General features: G+C 44.2%; 1 protein-coding gene across 2 annotated transcripts in view; it reads left to right on the forward strand.

The window, feature by feature from the left end:
- The window catches only part of daxx (death-domain associated protein), a 34,070-nt gene extending 22,664 nt beyond the window's left edge, over positions 1-11,406 (forward strand). For both annotated transcript variants that reach the window (XM_084327547.1, XM_084327548.1), the window contains 2 exons: positions 8,549-8,660; positions 10,799-11,406. In XM_084327547.1, the coding sequence (XP_084183673.1) occupies positions 8,549-8,660; positions 10,799-10,858 (172 nt within the window). In that variant the 3' untranslated portion in view covers positions 10,859-11,406. The remainder of the gene's footprint in view (positions 1-8,548; positions 8,661-10,798) is intronic.
- Positions 11,407-16,220: the final 4,814 nt, after the last annotated feature.

The following is a 16,220-nucleotide window of genomic DNA, read 5'->3' on the forward strand; positions in this document are numbered from 1 at the left end:
CACGGTTTTATATGAACTTAATAAATAACCAAAAACGAAAATGTCCAATAGGTCTGCCTAAATAACAGATAGGCGCATATAGCGCTGAAAACTAACAAGCATTATATTATAGCCAAATATACATTTTTGTTTTTGTTTTAGATATTCGAAACACTGTTTATATATTAACTTAATAAATAAACAAAAACGAAAATGTCCAATAGGTCTGCCTAAATAACGCATATCACGCTGAAAACTAAGAAGCATTTACATAGCCTGTTTCGCTCTTATTAGAATGCCGTCCCAGTGCTCGCTTAGACTGACTCACACGGCAGCCTCGTAAAACGTATTGAAGGCTATATGGAATCTTCTTTGACACACACACACGACACAATAGCCTACTCAGTCACTATACAAACAAACAGAAAACAGAAATCAGATTTCGAGCAGAGCAACATTTATAATAATGAAAGCACAACAGAACAGGGCAGCAGCGACCCCACACCAGCAAATAATAATACATCAGACTCACCACTTCGCTGTTGATGTCAGCAACGCGTTGAACAACGTTAACAAAACTTCGCCAACCGGCTACATACATCCAAGAACAAATTAAAGCGTTCGCCAACTGGCTATATTCCAACTTTTAAACAACCTATGCCACTTCGGTCCGGTTCATTTGTTCATCATCCACCTGAGGGCTTCATCACTGTTCTACTCCCCTCGAGTTCTCCCTGCGGGCTGCGGTAATTACATCCAAATGTTTCCAAAAATGCAGCTTTCCCTTTACTATTTTATCTGTTAACTTATACATCTTGACTCCTCAGACACGAGGCTTTCACTCTCTGATGACAGCACTACGTTACGCAAAAATGAAAGTGAAACCGTAATGTTATCCTATAACCCTAGTTATATGAGTATAGCGAGCAAGCAATACAAAAAAAAAAGAGGGTGCTGCCCGGCCCGGTCGAGCCCGAATTATTTATTTAAAAACAAAGCCCTACCCAGCCCGAACCCGTCGGGTCGGGTAGGGCCCCGTCGGGCTCGGGCAGGGATGCAGTGCACTAATCCACACTATGTTAGCGCTGTGTGTAGCCAGACCTCTCTCTCCACACTATGTTAGCGCTGTGTGTAGCCAGACCTCTCTCTCCACACTATGTTAGCGCTGTGCGTAGCCAGACCTCTCTCTCCACACTATGTTAGCGCTGTGCGTAGCCAGACCTCTCTCTCCACACTATGTTAGCGCTGTGCGTAGCCAGACCTCTCTCTCCACACTATGTTAGCACTGTGTGTAGCCAGACCTCTCTCTCCACTATGTTAGCACTGTGTGTAGCCAGACCTCTCTCTCCACACTATGTTAGCGCTGTGCGTAGCCAGACCTCTCTCCACACTATGTTAGCGCTGTGTGTAGCCAGACCTCTCTCTCCACACTATGTTAGCGCTGTGTGTAGCCAGACCTCTCTCCCCACACTATGTTAGCGCTGTGCGTAGCCAGACCTCTCTCTCCACACTATTTTAGCGCTGTGCGTAGCCAGACCTCTCTCTCCACACTATGTTAGCGCTGTGCGTAGCCAGACCTCTCTCTCCACTATGTTAGCGCTGTGCGTAGCCAGACCTCTCTCTCCACACTATGTTAGCGCTGTGCGTAGCCAGACCTCTCTCTCCACTATGTTAGCGCTGTGCGTAGCCAGACCTCTCTCTCCACACTATGTTAGCGCTGTGCGTAGCCAGACCTCTCTCTCCACACTATGTTAGCGCTGTGCGTAGCCAGACCTCTCTCTCCACACTATGTTAGCGCTGTGTGTAGCCAGACCTCTCTCTCCACACTATGTTAGCGCTGTGCGTAACAAAACCTCTGTCCACACTAGTGGTCTGCAAGGGCCTTGAAAGTAAGCCCGTGCCCAGCCCGACCCCATGACGTTCAGGCCCTGCCCGACAATAAGCCCGACTGTAATGCAACATTTGAAGCCCTAGCCCGAATGAAAACCAGATTTTTTATTTATTTATTTAGACTTAAATTTTTTCTAATTTCTTTAATTTGTTTTAAATATTCAAAACACGGTTTTATATGAACTTAATAAATAACCAAAAACGAAAATGTCCAATAGGTCTGCCTAAATAACAGATAGGCGCATATAGCGCTGAAAACTAACAAGCATTATATTATAGCCAAATATAATTTTTTTTTGTTTTAGATATTCGAAACACTGTTTATATATTAACTTAATAAATAAACAAAAACGAAAATGTCCAATAGGTCTGCCTAAATAACGCATATCACGCTGAAAACTAAGAAGCATTTACATAGCCTGTTTCGCTCTTATTAGAATGCCGTCCCAGTGCTCGCTTAGACTGACTCACACGGCAGCCTCGTAAAACGTATTGAAGGCTATATGGAATCTTCTTTGACACACACACACGACACAATAGCCTACTCAGTCACTATACAAACAAACAGAAAACGGAAATCAGATTTCGAGCAGAGCAACATTTATAATAATGAAAGCACAACAGAACAGGGCAGCAGCGACCCCACACCAGCAAATAATAATACATCAGACTCACCACTTCGCTGTTGATGTCAGCAACGCGTTGAACAACGTTAACAAAACTTCGCCAACCGGCTACATACATCCAAGAACAAATTAAAGCGTTCGCCAACTGGCTATATTCCAACTTCAAACAACCTATGCCACTTCGGTCCGGTTCATTTGTTCATCATCCACCTGAGGGCTTCATCACTGTTCTACTCCCCTCGAGTTCTCCCTGCGGGCTGCGGTAATTACATCCAAATGTTTCCAAAAATGCAGCTTTCCCTTTACTATTTTATCTGTTAACTTATACATCTTGACTCCTCAGACACGAGGCTTTCACTCTCTGATGACCACACTACGTTACGCAAAAATGAAAGTGAAACCGTAAGGTTATCCTATAACCCTAGTTATATGAGTATAGCGAGCAAGCAATACAAAAAAAAAGAGGGCGCTGCCCGGCCCGGCCGAGCCCGAATTATTTTTTTTAAAACAAAGCCCTACCCAGCCCGAACCCGTCGGGTCGGGTAGGGCCCCGTCGGGCTCGGGCAGGGATGCAGTGCACTAGTCCACACTATGTTAGCGCTGTGTGTAGCCAGACCTCTCTCTCCACACTATGTTAGCGCTGTGTGTAGCCAGACCTCTCTCCACACTATGTTAGCGCTGTGCGTAGCCAGACCTCTCTCTACACACTATGTTAGCGCTGTGTGTAGCCAGACCTCTCTCCACACTATGTTAGCGCTGTGTGTAGCCAGACCTCTCTCCACACTATGTTAGCGCTGTGCGTAGCCAGACCTCTCTCCACACTATGTTAGCGCTGTGCGTAGCCAGACCTCTCTCTCCACACTATGTTAGCGCTGTGCGTAGCCAGACCTCTGTCCACACTAGTGGTCTGCAAGGGCCTTGAAATTAAGCCCGTGCCCAGCCCGCCCCCATGACGTTCAGGTCCTGCCCGACAATAAGCCTGACTGTAATGCAACATTTGAAGCCCTAGCCCGAATGAAAACCAGAATTTTTATTTATTTATTTAGACTTACATTTGTTAAATTTTTTTTAATTTGTTTTAAATATTCGAATCACGGTTTTATATGAACTTAATAAATAAACAAAAACGAAAATGTCCAATAGGTCTGCCTAAATAACAGATAGGCGCATATCGCGCTGAAAACTAACAAGCATTATATTATAGCCAAATATACATTTTTGTTTTTGTTTTAGATATTCGAAACACTGTTTATATATTAACTTAATAAATAAACAAAAACGAAAATGTCCAATAGGTCTGCCTAAATAACGCATATCACGCTGAAAACTAAGAAGCATTTACATAGCCTGTTTCGCTCTTATTAGAATGCCGTCCCAGTGCTCGCTTAGACTGACTCACACGGCAGCCTCGTAAAACGTATTGAAGGCTATATGGAATCTTCTTTGACACACACACACGACACAATAGCCTACTCAGTCACTATACAAACAAACAGAAAACAGAAATCAGATTTCGAGCAGAGCAACATTTATAATAATGAAAGCACAACAGAACAGGGCAGCAGCGACCCCACACCAGCAAATAATAATACATCAGACTCACCACTTCGCTGTTGATGTCAGCAACGCGTTGAACAACGTTAACAAAACTTCGCCAACCGGCTACATACATCCAAGAACAAATTAAAGCGTTCGCCAACTGGCTATATTCCAACTTTTAAACAACCTATGCCACTTCGGTCCGGTTCATTTGTTCATCATCCACCTGAGGGCTTCATCACTGTTCTACTCCCCTCGAGTTCTCCCTGCGGGCTGCGGTAATTACATCCAAATGTTTCCAAAAATGCAGCTTTCCCTTTACTATTTTATCTGTTAACTTATACATCTTGACTCCTCAGACACGAGGCTTTCACTCTCTGATGACAGCACTACGTTACGCAAAAATGAAAGTGAAACCGTAATGTTATCCTATAACCCTAGTTATATGAGTATAGCGAGCAAGCAATACAAAAAAAAAAGAGGGTGCTGCCCGGCCCGGTCGAGCCCGAATTATTTATTTAAAAACAAAGCCCTACCCAGCCCGAACCCGTCGGGTCGGGTAGGGCCCCGTCGGGCTCGGGCAGGGATGCAGTGCACTAATCCACACTATGTTAGCGCTGTGTGTAGCCAGACCTCTCTCTCCACACTATGTTAGCGCTGTGTGTAGCCAGACCTCTCTCTCCACACTATGTTAGCGCTGTGCGTAGCCAGACCTCTCTCTCCACACTATGTTAGCGCTGTGCGTAGCCAGACCTCTCTCTCCACACTATGTTAGCGCTGTGCGTAGCCAGACCTCTCTCTCCACACTATGTTAGCACTGTGTGTAGCCAGACCTCTCTCTCCACTATGTTAGCACTGTGTGTAGCCAGACCTCTCTCTCCACACTATGTTAGCGCTGTGCGTAGCCAGACCTCTCTCCACACTATGTTAGCGCTGTGTGTAGCCAGACCTCTCTCCCCACACTATGTTAGCGCTGTGCGTAGCCAGACCTCTCTCTCCACACTATTTTAGCGCTGTGCGTAGCCAGACCTCTCTCTCCACACTATGTTAGCGCTGTGCGTAGCCAGACCTCTCTCTCCACTATGTTAGCGCTGTGCGTAGCCAGACCTCTCTCTCCACACTATGTTAGCGCTGTGCGTAGCCAGACCTCTCTCTCCACTATGTTAGCGCTGTGCGTAGCCAGACCTCTCTCTCCACACTATTTTAGCGCTGTGCGTAGCCAGACCTCTGTCCACACTAGTGGTCTGCAAGGGCCTTGAAAGTAAGCCCGTGCCCAGCCCGACCCCATGACGTTCAGGCCCTGCCCGACAATAAGCCCGACTGTAATGCAACATTTGAAGCCCTAGCCCGGATGAAAACCCGATTTTTTATTTATTTATTTAGACTTACATTTTTTCTAATTTTTTTTAATTTGTTTTAAATATTCAAAACACGGTTTTATATGAACTTAATAAATAACCAAAAACGAAAATGTCCAATAGGTCTGCCTAAATAACAGATAGGCGCATATAGCGCTGAAAACTAACAAGCATTATATTATAGCCAATTATTACATGGCGTTTTCACATTCGCCGAAATGCTTGCTTGTGATTGGTCAATAGCGCACGTCAGAGGTCAGTTATCAGACAATAATGACCGCTGTGGGACAATAATGACCGCTGTGCGCAGCTGTTCGCAATCAAGCCCACTGACATCAGTGCAACCAGACACTGCCGGTGTTCTGCTGCCGGGGAAGCTGCCGGCGATGACAGGGGGCGGAGCGACGAGCGGAGCCAGAACCAGTGTTGCGACTGCGAGTCGATGTAAAATGAATTAGGTATATTGTTAGTAAGTTAGCCATGTAATAAGCGGGATAATGTATAGCTATACTCGATCATTGTCGCAAAATAATTGACCTTCACTGACGTTTAAAACACCTCGCCGAGGCGGCTCTGTATTTTAAACTCTGTGTCGGTCAATTATTTTGCGACAATGACCTCGTAGCTATACATTATCCCTTACATATAATTTTTGTTTTGTTTTAGATATTCGAAACACTGTTTATATATTAACTTAATAAATAAACAAACAAAATTGTCCAATAGGTCTGCCTAAATAACGCATATCACGCTGAAAACTAAGAAGCATTTACATAGCCTGTTTCGCTCTTATTAGAATGCCGTCCCAGTGCTCGCTTAGACTGACTCACATGGCAGCCTCGTAAAACGTATTGAAGGCTATATGGAATCTTCTTTGACACAAACACACGACACAATAGCCTACTCAGTCACTATACAAACAAACAGAAAACAGAAATCAGATTTAGAGCAGAGCAACATTTATAATAATGAAAGCACAACAGAACAGGGCAGCAGCGACCCCACACCAGCAAATAATAATACATCAGACTCACCACTTCGCTGTTGATGTCAGCAACGCGTTGAACAACGTTAACAAAACTTCGCCAACCGCCTACATACATCCAAGAACAAATTAAAGCGTTCGCCAACTGGCTATATTCCAACTTTAAACAACCTATGCCACTTCGGTCCGGTTCATTTGTTCATCATCCATCTGAGGGCTTCATCACTGTTCTACTCCCCTCGAGTTCTCCCTGCGGGCTGCAGTAATTACATCCAAATGTTTCCAAAAATGCAGCTTTCCCTTTACTATTTTATCTGTTAACTTATACATCTTGACTCCTCAGACACGAGGCTTTCACTCTCTGATGACAGCACTACGTTACGCAAAAATTAAAGTGAAACCGTAAGGTTATCCTATAACCCTAGTTATATGAGTATAGCGAGCAAGCAATAAAAAAAAAAGAGGGCGCTGCCCGGCCGAGCCAGAATTATTTATTTAAAAACAAAGCCCTACCCAGCCCGAACCCGCCGGGTCGGGTAGGGCCCCGTCGGGCTCGGGCAGGGATGCAGTGCACTAGTCCACACTATGTTAGCGCTGTGTGTAGCCAGACCTCTCTCTCCACACTATGTTAGCGCTGTGTGTAGCCAGACCTCTCTCTCCACACTATGTTAGCGCTGTGTGTAGCCAGACCTCTCTCTCCACACTATGTTAGCGCTGTGCGTAGCCAGACATCTCTCTCCACACTATGTTAGCGCTGTGTGTAGCCAGACATCTCTCTGCACACTATGTTAGCACTGTGTGTAGCCAGACCTCTCTCTCCACACTATGTTAGCGCTGTGTGTAGCCAGACCTCTCTCTCCACACTATGTTAGCGCTGTGTGTAGCCAGACCTCTCTCCACACTATGTTAGCGCTGTGTGTAGCCAGACCTCTCTCCACACTATGTTAGCGCTGTGCGTAGCCAGACCTCTCTCTCCACACTGTTAGCGCTGTGCGTAGCCAGACCTCTCTCTCCACACTATGTTAGCGCTGTGCGTAGCCAGACCTCTCCACACTATGTTAGCGCTGTGTGTAGCCAGACCTCTCTCCACACTATGTTAGCGCTCTGTGTAGCCAGACCTCTCTCCACACTATGTTAGCCGTGTGTGTAGCCAGACCTCTCTCCACACTGTTAGCGCTGTGCGTAGCCAGACCTCTCTCTCCACACTGTTAGCGCTGTGCGTAGCCAGACCTCTCCACACTATGTTAGCGCTGTGTGTAGCCAGACCTCTCTCCACACTATGTTAGCGCTCTGTGTAGCCAGACCTCTCTCCACACTATGTTAGCACTGTGTGTAGCCAGACCTCTCTCCTCTCTCTTCAAATATGATATAATAATAATCATCTTTATTTATAGCACCTTTCATACAAGAATAGCAAATAGCAATACAAGACTGGCATAAAATGAGCACAAAATTGGCAGATCAATGCATAAAGTGCAGACATAGAATTTGTATAATATAGCAGCAAAAGTAACATACAATAAGTATAAAATAGATGGCAGCAAAAGTCAAGAGAAGGCATAGAGCATTAAATCATAGTTTTTCATATTAGGATCTAACATCATAAGCCTTGTTTATGGTTTGATTATCACTGATACATGTAAAATAGACATATAAAATCATGAAATTGGCAGATAAACATAAAAACCCAAACTGTTATTTCAGTCGCTGGGAACTATTTGAATAGCGCTCTGGAGTAACAAGTCAGTTAACCCTTTCACTGCCGCACTACCAAACGGTTAGCCCTTTCACTGCGACAATACACAGAAGGTTAACCCTTTCACTGCCACACAACAGCAGGTTAACCCTTTCACTGCCACACCACAGAAGGTTAACCCTTTACTATCACACTACCGTCGGTAGCACTCTGGATTAACAAGTCAGTTAAGACACGTCTCTTAGTCAACACTCTGGATTAACAAGTCAGTTAACAATTCTTCATATCTCTCCCTCTCTTATCACCCCTCCCTCTCACCCCATCCTTCTCTCCCTCTCTCTATATATCCCTCCTATCCGTTTCCCCCCTTTCTCTCTCCTTCCTTTCCCCTCTCACTGCTCTCCCTCCTTCTCTTATCGCCCCCCTCTGTCCCTCCATCCCTCTATCCCTCCCTCCATCCCTCTCTCGTGTCCAGTGAGATGGACATCTCCCCGGACATGGGTGCGAGTCGCAGTCCTGTAGCGGACAGCCCCAGCCAGGCCTTGGTCACCAGCTCCCAGACGACGCCGCCTCCCAAGAAGAACAAGGTGAGTGAGGAGCAGAAGTCTGTTTACAGGATGTTCCTTTTCAGACTCCTCAAAAGTCATCACTCCTATGCATCACCCAGGTACCCGCCGTTTCGACTGAGGTTTTTGAGGGTGTTCGATTTGAGTTTAAATCACAGAAAGTGCTTGAATTAGAATTTTTGAATTTGAAATTTTTATTTCAAACATGTAAATAAATTAGTGCTGTCAATAGATTAAAAAAAATTAACTAATTAATCTCACAATTTTCTGTAATTAATCTAGATAAAAAATCGCATTTTTCTACTTAAGACCGAAGCTTGTAACATATATTTACTTGAGTAAAATCATGGAATTAATGTAAAATCAACACAAAAAGTATATTTATGTTCAAAGACTATTTTAATAACTTTCTTTGAATACAGTTTCTCTCCTGTGAAATACAAATGTTCAACAAAACCATCAACATTGATTCAGCTAGACCTTTCTTATATCCGCGGCGCTAACAGAAATAAAAACAACCCAGGCCTATGTTAAAGTGCAGATTGGCTTAGAGGACGATAATGTCTTGTATGAACTACCAGTAATATAAATCATATTAACAACAAAAATGTGTTCCATCTTCATGTCAGATGATTTTCAAAAAGGTGCATGAGTCAATGCAAAAAAAAGAACAAGCAAATATACTGCTGAAAGTTCAGAACGTTGAAAATTCACTCCATAGATTAATCTAGATAAAGAAATTTACCGCTTTAAATAATTTAAATTAATCTCCAAAGTTAAAGCATTAACTTTGACAGCCCTAAAATAAATACAAACAATATAAAATCAAAACAAATCATTGATCTCAAGAAATTAAATGGAAAAAATAAATAAACAAAAGCAAAACATAACTCAATTTACATGTTCGAAAATGAGTAGGAAGAAGTATACCCTTATTTAATCCTACCCCTTTTCCACTACTCAAATTAGTGTACTAATTTAAAACTTTACAAAACAAATATATATGTATGCGAAACAAAAAACAAAAACTATATATGTAAAACATGAAAGAAATAAAATAAAAGTTTAAACCCGTTTTGTGACACTGAAACAGAAATCGTACTCTCTGAAATCCTGCGAGGCGTGAGTTGTTGCAGGAAGAAACACTGGAAGCGGTGGAGCATGAGAGCGTTGTTTGTGTTTAAAGCTAGTTTAGTTATCTAAAAGATAAAGACAGCGGTTCGTGTTTGTGCATTTCCAAATTGTGCCAACGACATGTCGCCCACTTTGTGCAGCGTTCATAGACTATTATTGATAGACATGTATTATGAGAAATAAATGTCTTCTCCAGAGTCAGACAGGAAGATGGATACCAGTTTCCTCTCTGTGCGTTCAGTAGAAAGCCATCAGTCTGCAAGCTAGCCTAGCTTGGCACAAATGAATGGAAGCAGATACGGACCAGCTAGCCTCTCCCCGAGTTTTAAGCTAGGCTAGCTGGTCCGTATCTCCTTCCATTCATTTGTGCTAAGCTAGGCTAGCTTATCTGACGCGTGATTTTTTTTTTCAGTTTGCGAAGACGCTCTCTGATTGGCTAGCCCGCATACAGCGAAGACCCTATACAGCGAAGACCCTCTCTGATTGGTTTAGCTCCGAAGGGCTCTTCCGCCTTGTACATATATATTCTCTGCTTCGAAGTGGGTTATGCTTAGAGTTTATCTTTAGAGCAGGGCGATGGACCACCAGCCCTGATTCCAAACTCTAAGCATAACCCACTTCGAAAGAGGGCCAAAGCATAACCACTTCGAAGCAGAGAATATATATATATGTACAAGGCGGACATTTCTATCCCAGAGCCCTTCGGAGCCCTTCGGAGCTAAACCAATCAGAGAGGGTATTCGCTGTACGCGGGCTAGCCAATCGGAGAGCGTCTTCACTGCCCCACTACCAAACTGTTAACCCTTTCACTGCGACAATACACAGAAGGTTAACCCTTTCACTGCCATACAACAGCAGGTTAACCCGTTCACTGCCACACTACAGAAGGTTAACCCTTCACTGTCACACTACCGACGGTTAACCCTTTCTGTAGTGTGGCAGTGAAAGGGTTAAACGTGTATTGAACCAGGCAGGTGGTCTCTCGGGGTCAACACCTCCTCAGCGGGTCGTCCTTGTGTCTCCAGGTCAACGTGGCGACTCAGTGCGACGTTGAAATGGTCATCGTCCTGTCGGACTCGGATTGATCCTTCGCCCCCTGACCTTTGACACGACCGGGACTTCTTCTCCTGCGGCTTCTTGCTGACCGTGGGACCGGTTTCCAACAAGGGCGCTGTCTAGATCCCTCTAGCCGCCGCGAAGGACGTCTGTACATTTTGTTGTTGATTTTCAGGTGATGAGGTCGATGTCTGGGTCGAGGGAACGGAGATGATGAAGATGAAACGGTGTTCATGTCGCTCCTGGTTCCTCTTCCTCTCTCTCTCTCTCTCTCTCTCTCTCTCTCTCTCTCTGACTGACTCTCTCTCTCTCTGACTGACTCTCTCTCTGACTGACTCTCTCTCTCTCTCTCTGACTCTCTCTGACTCTCTCTCTCTCTGACTGACTCTCTCTCTGACTGACTCTCTCTCTCTCTCTCTCCCTCTCTCTGTCTGACTCTCTCTGACTGACTCTCTCTCTGACTCTCTCTGTCTGACTCTGACTCTCTCTCTCCCTCTCTCTGTCTGACTCTCTCTCTGACTGACTCTCTCTCTGACTCTCTCTGTCTGACTCTCTCTGACTGACTCTCTCTCTGACTCTCTCTCTGACTGACTCTGACTCTCTCTGACTCTCTGACTCTCTCTCTATTCTCTCTCTCTCTCTCTCTCTCTCTCTCTCTCTCTCTCTCTCTCTCTCTCTCTCTCTCTCTCTCTCTCTCTCTCTCTGCCACTTAACCAAACCAGTGCCTGACAATGTGAACAATGGACAACATTTCAGATGGACATAAAACGGAGATACATTTATTTTTTCTTTTTGTTGTTGTTGTTCTCATAAACTCTTAACTGGCGATGGACGTGGTAGTTCACTGCCATGTTGTTTACATTTTTATATTTAAATAGCCCCCCCCCCCCCCTCCCCGTTTTAAGATGTGATTTGAGAAAATATTTTACATATTCTGTCTGTCTGCTAGCTCCCCCTCCCCCGTGACATGTGGTTTGTTTTTACGTTGTTTGTTTGTTACGAGGCCACTATATAGTACAGCAGAGCGCACAGTCTGGATCAAAGACTTGTTTGGTTCTGAAGTCTTCCAGGGTCCTTGCCCGGCGTGGGACCCGCGGGCTGGAGAGGGGGCGCCGGGTTTACCGGATCCATGTGCTTTACTGGAACTAGACTTCCAGAGTGATTCTAGCAGGAAGACTCCGACTGAAGCCGGAGGAGCGGAGGAGGACCGTCCCGTCCGGAGCTCCGGTGTCTGAGCCATGCGGTGGCGATCAGGGGTTAAATGAACCACGTCCCGGGGGCACTTAGCGGGGAGAGGCGAGGGTACAAGAGACATTCAGGGACTTCAGTGAAACTAGATTGGAACGTTTTCCGGGACCGTTTTTAAGTTTGTAAGCCCCGGTGGTTATTACTGGTGATTTTTTTAGATTTGGAAACTTGTTTCACCCGGTGAGGACTGAGAACACTGGATGCAGCACACAGACAGACCCATGCAGACCAGGGCTGTTTAATGCATCTCAGCGTCAGACTAGATTTAGTTCATTAATTTTAGTGAAAGTTAAATAAATACGGTCTTGGCACCGAGACTCTTGGGAAAGCAAACATCATGTTAAGGGTTGATGACTGTATGCTCCACTACACTGTGAGTGCAATTAAGATATAGAGTCCATTTCTGTCCATATAATAAGTAGGTATTTGGGTTTGGTTGCCAACATTAATCTTTTTATTTTTATAATTTCTTTTTTTAATTATAATTATGCATTTTCCATTAGTTTCCACAGGCGACTATTTCTGGTTCATTTTTATTCAAGCGAATTTTCCTTTTCTTGTTTTGAGACTAATGAGGAACAACTGAGAACCTTTTTCTTTCATACATGCATTCAAACCTTTATTTAAAATCTCCAAGGATCATTAGTTTTGTTTAGTTGTTCGTCGAACAAGTGTTTGATCTGTTGAAATGTAGCGTTCTGAACAGAAATGTAACCCGATGCTGGAGTGATGAGTTATTTTTTTATTATTATTTGTTTTTATTTTTATCTTTGATAATAAATAAGTGATGAACGCTGGTGTATGTGGAGGCTTCTCTCGAGGATTGACCCATCTCCAGCCCCGCCCTTCTTTTTGTGATCCTGCCCGGCCGTTGTGATTGGAGGATTTAAAAAAGAAAAAAAGAGGGAGGGTCTTGATATTGGTCCATTGAAATAATTCTCCAAGACTGTTGGTGTTTTTGTCTCGGCTGTAGTGGGAACATGAAGGAGATTAGTGCAGAGAACGGCCCTAAAGAGGAAGAATTATTTCAATATTTTTGTATGCTTGAAGAGAAAAGTATCATGTTTCTCACGTTGAGAGTCCCATGTGATCACACTCTTTGCTCTCACTGCTGAATAATAAAGCGTTAACTATGTCGGGACAGAAGTACAATAATTTCCTCACCGTTTGTCCAAAGTATCACAGTCTGGGCATGATCTGTTTAACGTCCTCCTGCACCCGAAGACCCCCGGGGTTTATTCCTCCATGTGACGAACGGAAAATAAAGAACAAAAATAACCCTTTCACTGTCACGACAAAGGGTTAATACAGTAGAGCTGACCAGTGATGCACTGTGTTCAGTTCTCTCACACTGAAGGTACAACTCCAGAGCCACGCAGGGGTGGAAAGTACTTGAGTAATTGTACTTTGTTACAATACTTAAGTACTGTTTTGGGGGATTTGTACTTTACTCGAGTATTCTTATGTTTGTATACTTGTACTTTTACTCAATTACATTTCAGAGAGGGAAAAAATATACTTTTTACTCCTTACATTTAAAATGCAGACCTACAAAGTACAAATCTATGCAGGTTACGTTAACGTTATTAATCCTGCGGCCGGCACTTTTATTTAAAAACAGCCAATCAAATCCCCATCAATGGAAAATTAACCCACCCATACCCATGCTGATTGGTCCTTGTGTGAGCATATGCTTGGTTTCGTTCCAGCCATGCCTAAACGCCAGCCGATGGTTTCACTAATTGGCCCACCTCTTCAACTAATTACTAACTCACCTGGTGCAATGTGTAGTTCAAATGAAAACTTGGCCCACGATGGAATGAATTTGAGACCCCTGGTCTGTCCCTTGCAATAAAAATAGTTTTTTTTACTTTAACTTTTTGGTACTTAAAGGGGAACTCCACTTTTTTTGGAAATTAGCTTATTTAACATCTTCCCTGGAGTTAGACAAGAAGATGCATACCTTTTTTGTCTCTGCGTGCATTTTAGCTTTGGGAATAGACGCTCCGTTAGCATAGCTTAGCTTCATCACTGGAAGTGAGGCAGGACAGTAGCCTTACAGTGTATTGCAAGGTCTGACATTGACCAAACTTGATATGCATGACCTTGGTGGGCTCTAGGTCAACTCCTGAAAAGGGGGTCAATGTCAGACCTTGCAATCAAAAGTTAGGGGCGCATTGAAATTATGGCAAGGGTTATTAGCCCCCTAACTTTTGATTGCAAAGTCTGACATTGACCCCCTTTTCAGGAGTTGACCTAGAGCCCACCAAGGTCATGCATATCAAGTTTGGTCAATGTCAGACCTTGCAATACACTGTAAGGCTACTGTCCTGCCTCACTTCCAGTGATGAAGCTAAGCTATGCTAACGGAGCGTCTATTCCCAAAGCTAAAATGCACGCACAGAGACAAAAAAGGTATGCATCTTCTTGTCTAACTCCAGGGAAGATGTTAAATAAGCTAATTTCCAAAAAAAAATGGAGTTCCCCTTTAAGTACATTTCAAAGTAGAAACATTTGGACTTTTACTCAAGTGTGTTTTTAACCAGATACTCTTGACTTTTACTTGAGTATGATTTTGAGACTACCCATACTTTCACTTAAGTATAATTTCTGGGTACTTTTTACACCCCTGCCGTCAAGGGTGCCTGTACTTAATCAGATTACATGACTATAGACCTGTACTTCATCAGATTACATGATTAAAGACCTGTACTTCATCAGATTACATGAATATAGACCTGTACTTCATCATAATACATGAATATAGACCTGTACTTCATCAGATATCATCAGTGATGGCTGTTTACTGCAGAGTGGAGGGACTGGGAGACCCATGTTACTGACCAGACACTCTATATCAGTGATGGCTGTTTACTGCAGAGTGGAGGGACTGGGAGACCCATGTTACTGACCAGACACTCTATACCAGTGATGGCTGTTTACTGCAGAGTGGAGGGACTGGGAGACCCATGTTACTGACCAGACACTCTATATCAGTGATGGCTGTTTACTGCAGAGTGGAGGGACTGGGAGACCCATGTTACTGACCAGACACTCTATATCAGTGATGGCTGTTTACTGCAGAGTGGAGGGACTGGGAGACCTATGTTACTGACCAGACACTCTATATCAGTGATGGCTGTTTACTGCAGAGCGGAGGGACTGGGAGACCCATGTTACTGACCAGACACTATATATCAGTGATGGCTGTTTACTGCAGAGCGGAGGGACTGGGAGACCCATGTTACTGACCAGACACTCTGTATCAGTGATGGCTGTTTACTGCAGAGTGGAGGGACTGGGAGACCCATGTTACTGACCAGACACTCTGTATCAGTGATGGCTGTTTACTGCAGAGTGGAGGGACTGGGAGACCCATGTTACTGACCAGACACTCTATATCAGTGATGGCTGTTTACTGCAGAGTGGAGGGACTGGGAGACCCATGTTACTGACCAGACACTCTATATCAGTGATGGCTGTTTACTGCAGAGTGGAGGGACTGGGAGACCCATGTTACTGACCAGACACTCTGTATCAGTGATGGCTGTTTACTGCAGAGTGGAGGGACTGGGAGACCCATGTTACTGACCAGACACTCTATATCAGTGATGGCTGTTTACTGCAGAGTGGAGGGACTGGGAGACCCATGTTACTGACCAGACACTGTATCAGTGATGACTGTTTACTGCAGAGTGGAGGGACTGGGAGACCCATGTTACTGACCAGACACTCTATATCAGTGATGGCTGTTTACTGCAGAGTGGAGGGACTGGGAGACCCATGTTACTGACCAGACACTCTATATCAGTGATGGCTGTTTACTGCAGAGTGGAGGGACTGGGAGACCCATGTTACTGACCAGACACTCTATATCAGTGATGGCTGTTTACTGCAGAGTGGAGGGACTGGGAGACCCATGTTACTGACCAGACACTATATCAGTGATGGCTGTTGTCAGAATGTATTTATTCTGAGTGTTTGAGTAGGACCACTACGCCCTCTTGACAGCTCCAAGCTCAGGCTCCCGTACAATCAGTGAAGTTGTGATGGTGACCACACAACACAAGGAACAAACAATGGCGGACGAAAGCAATGCATCGATAAATTACAAAAAAGGCTTATTTGTTTGTTTATTTTTAT

The sequence above is a fragment of the Notolepis coatsorum genome (assembly GCF_963971535.1).
Source record: "Notolepis coatsorum genome assembly, chromosome: 13".
Lineage (NCBI taxonomy): Eukaryota > Metazoa > Chordata > Actinopteri > Aulopiformes > Paralepididae > Notolepis > Notolepis coatsorum.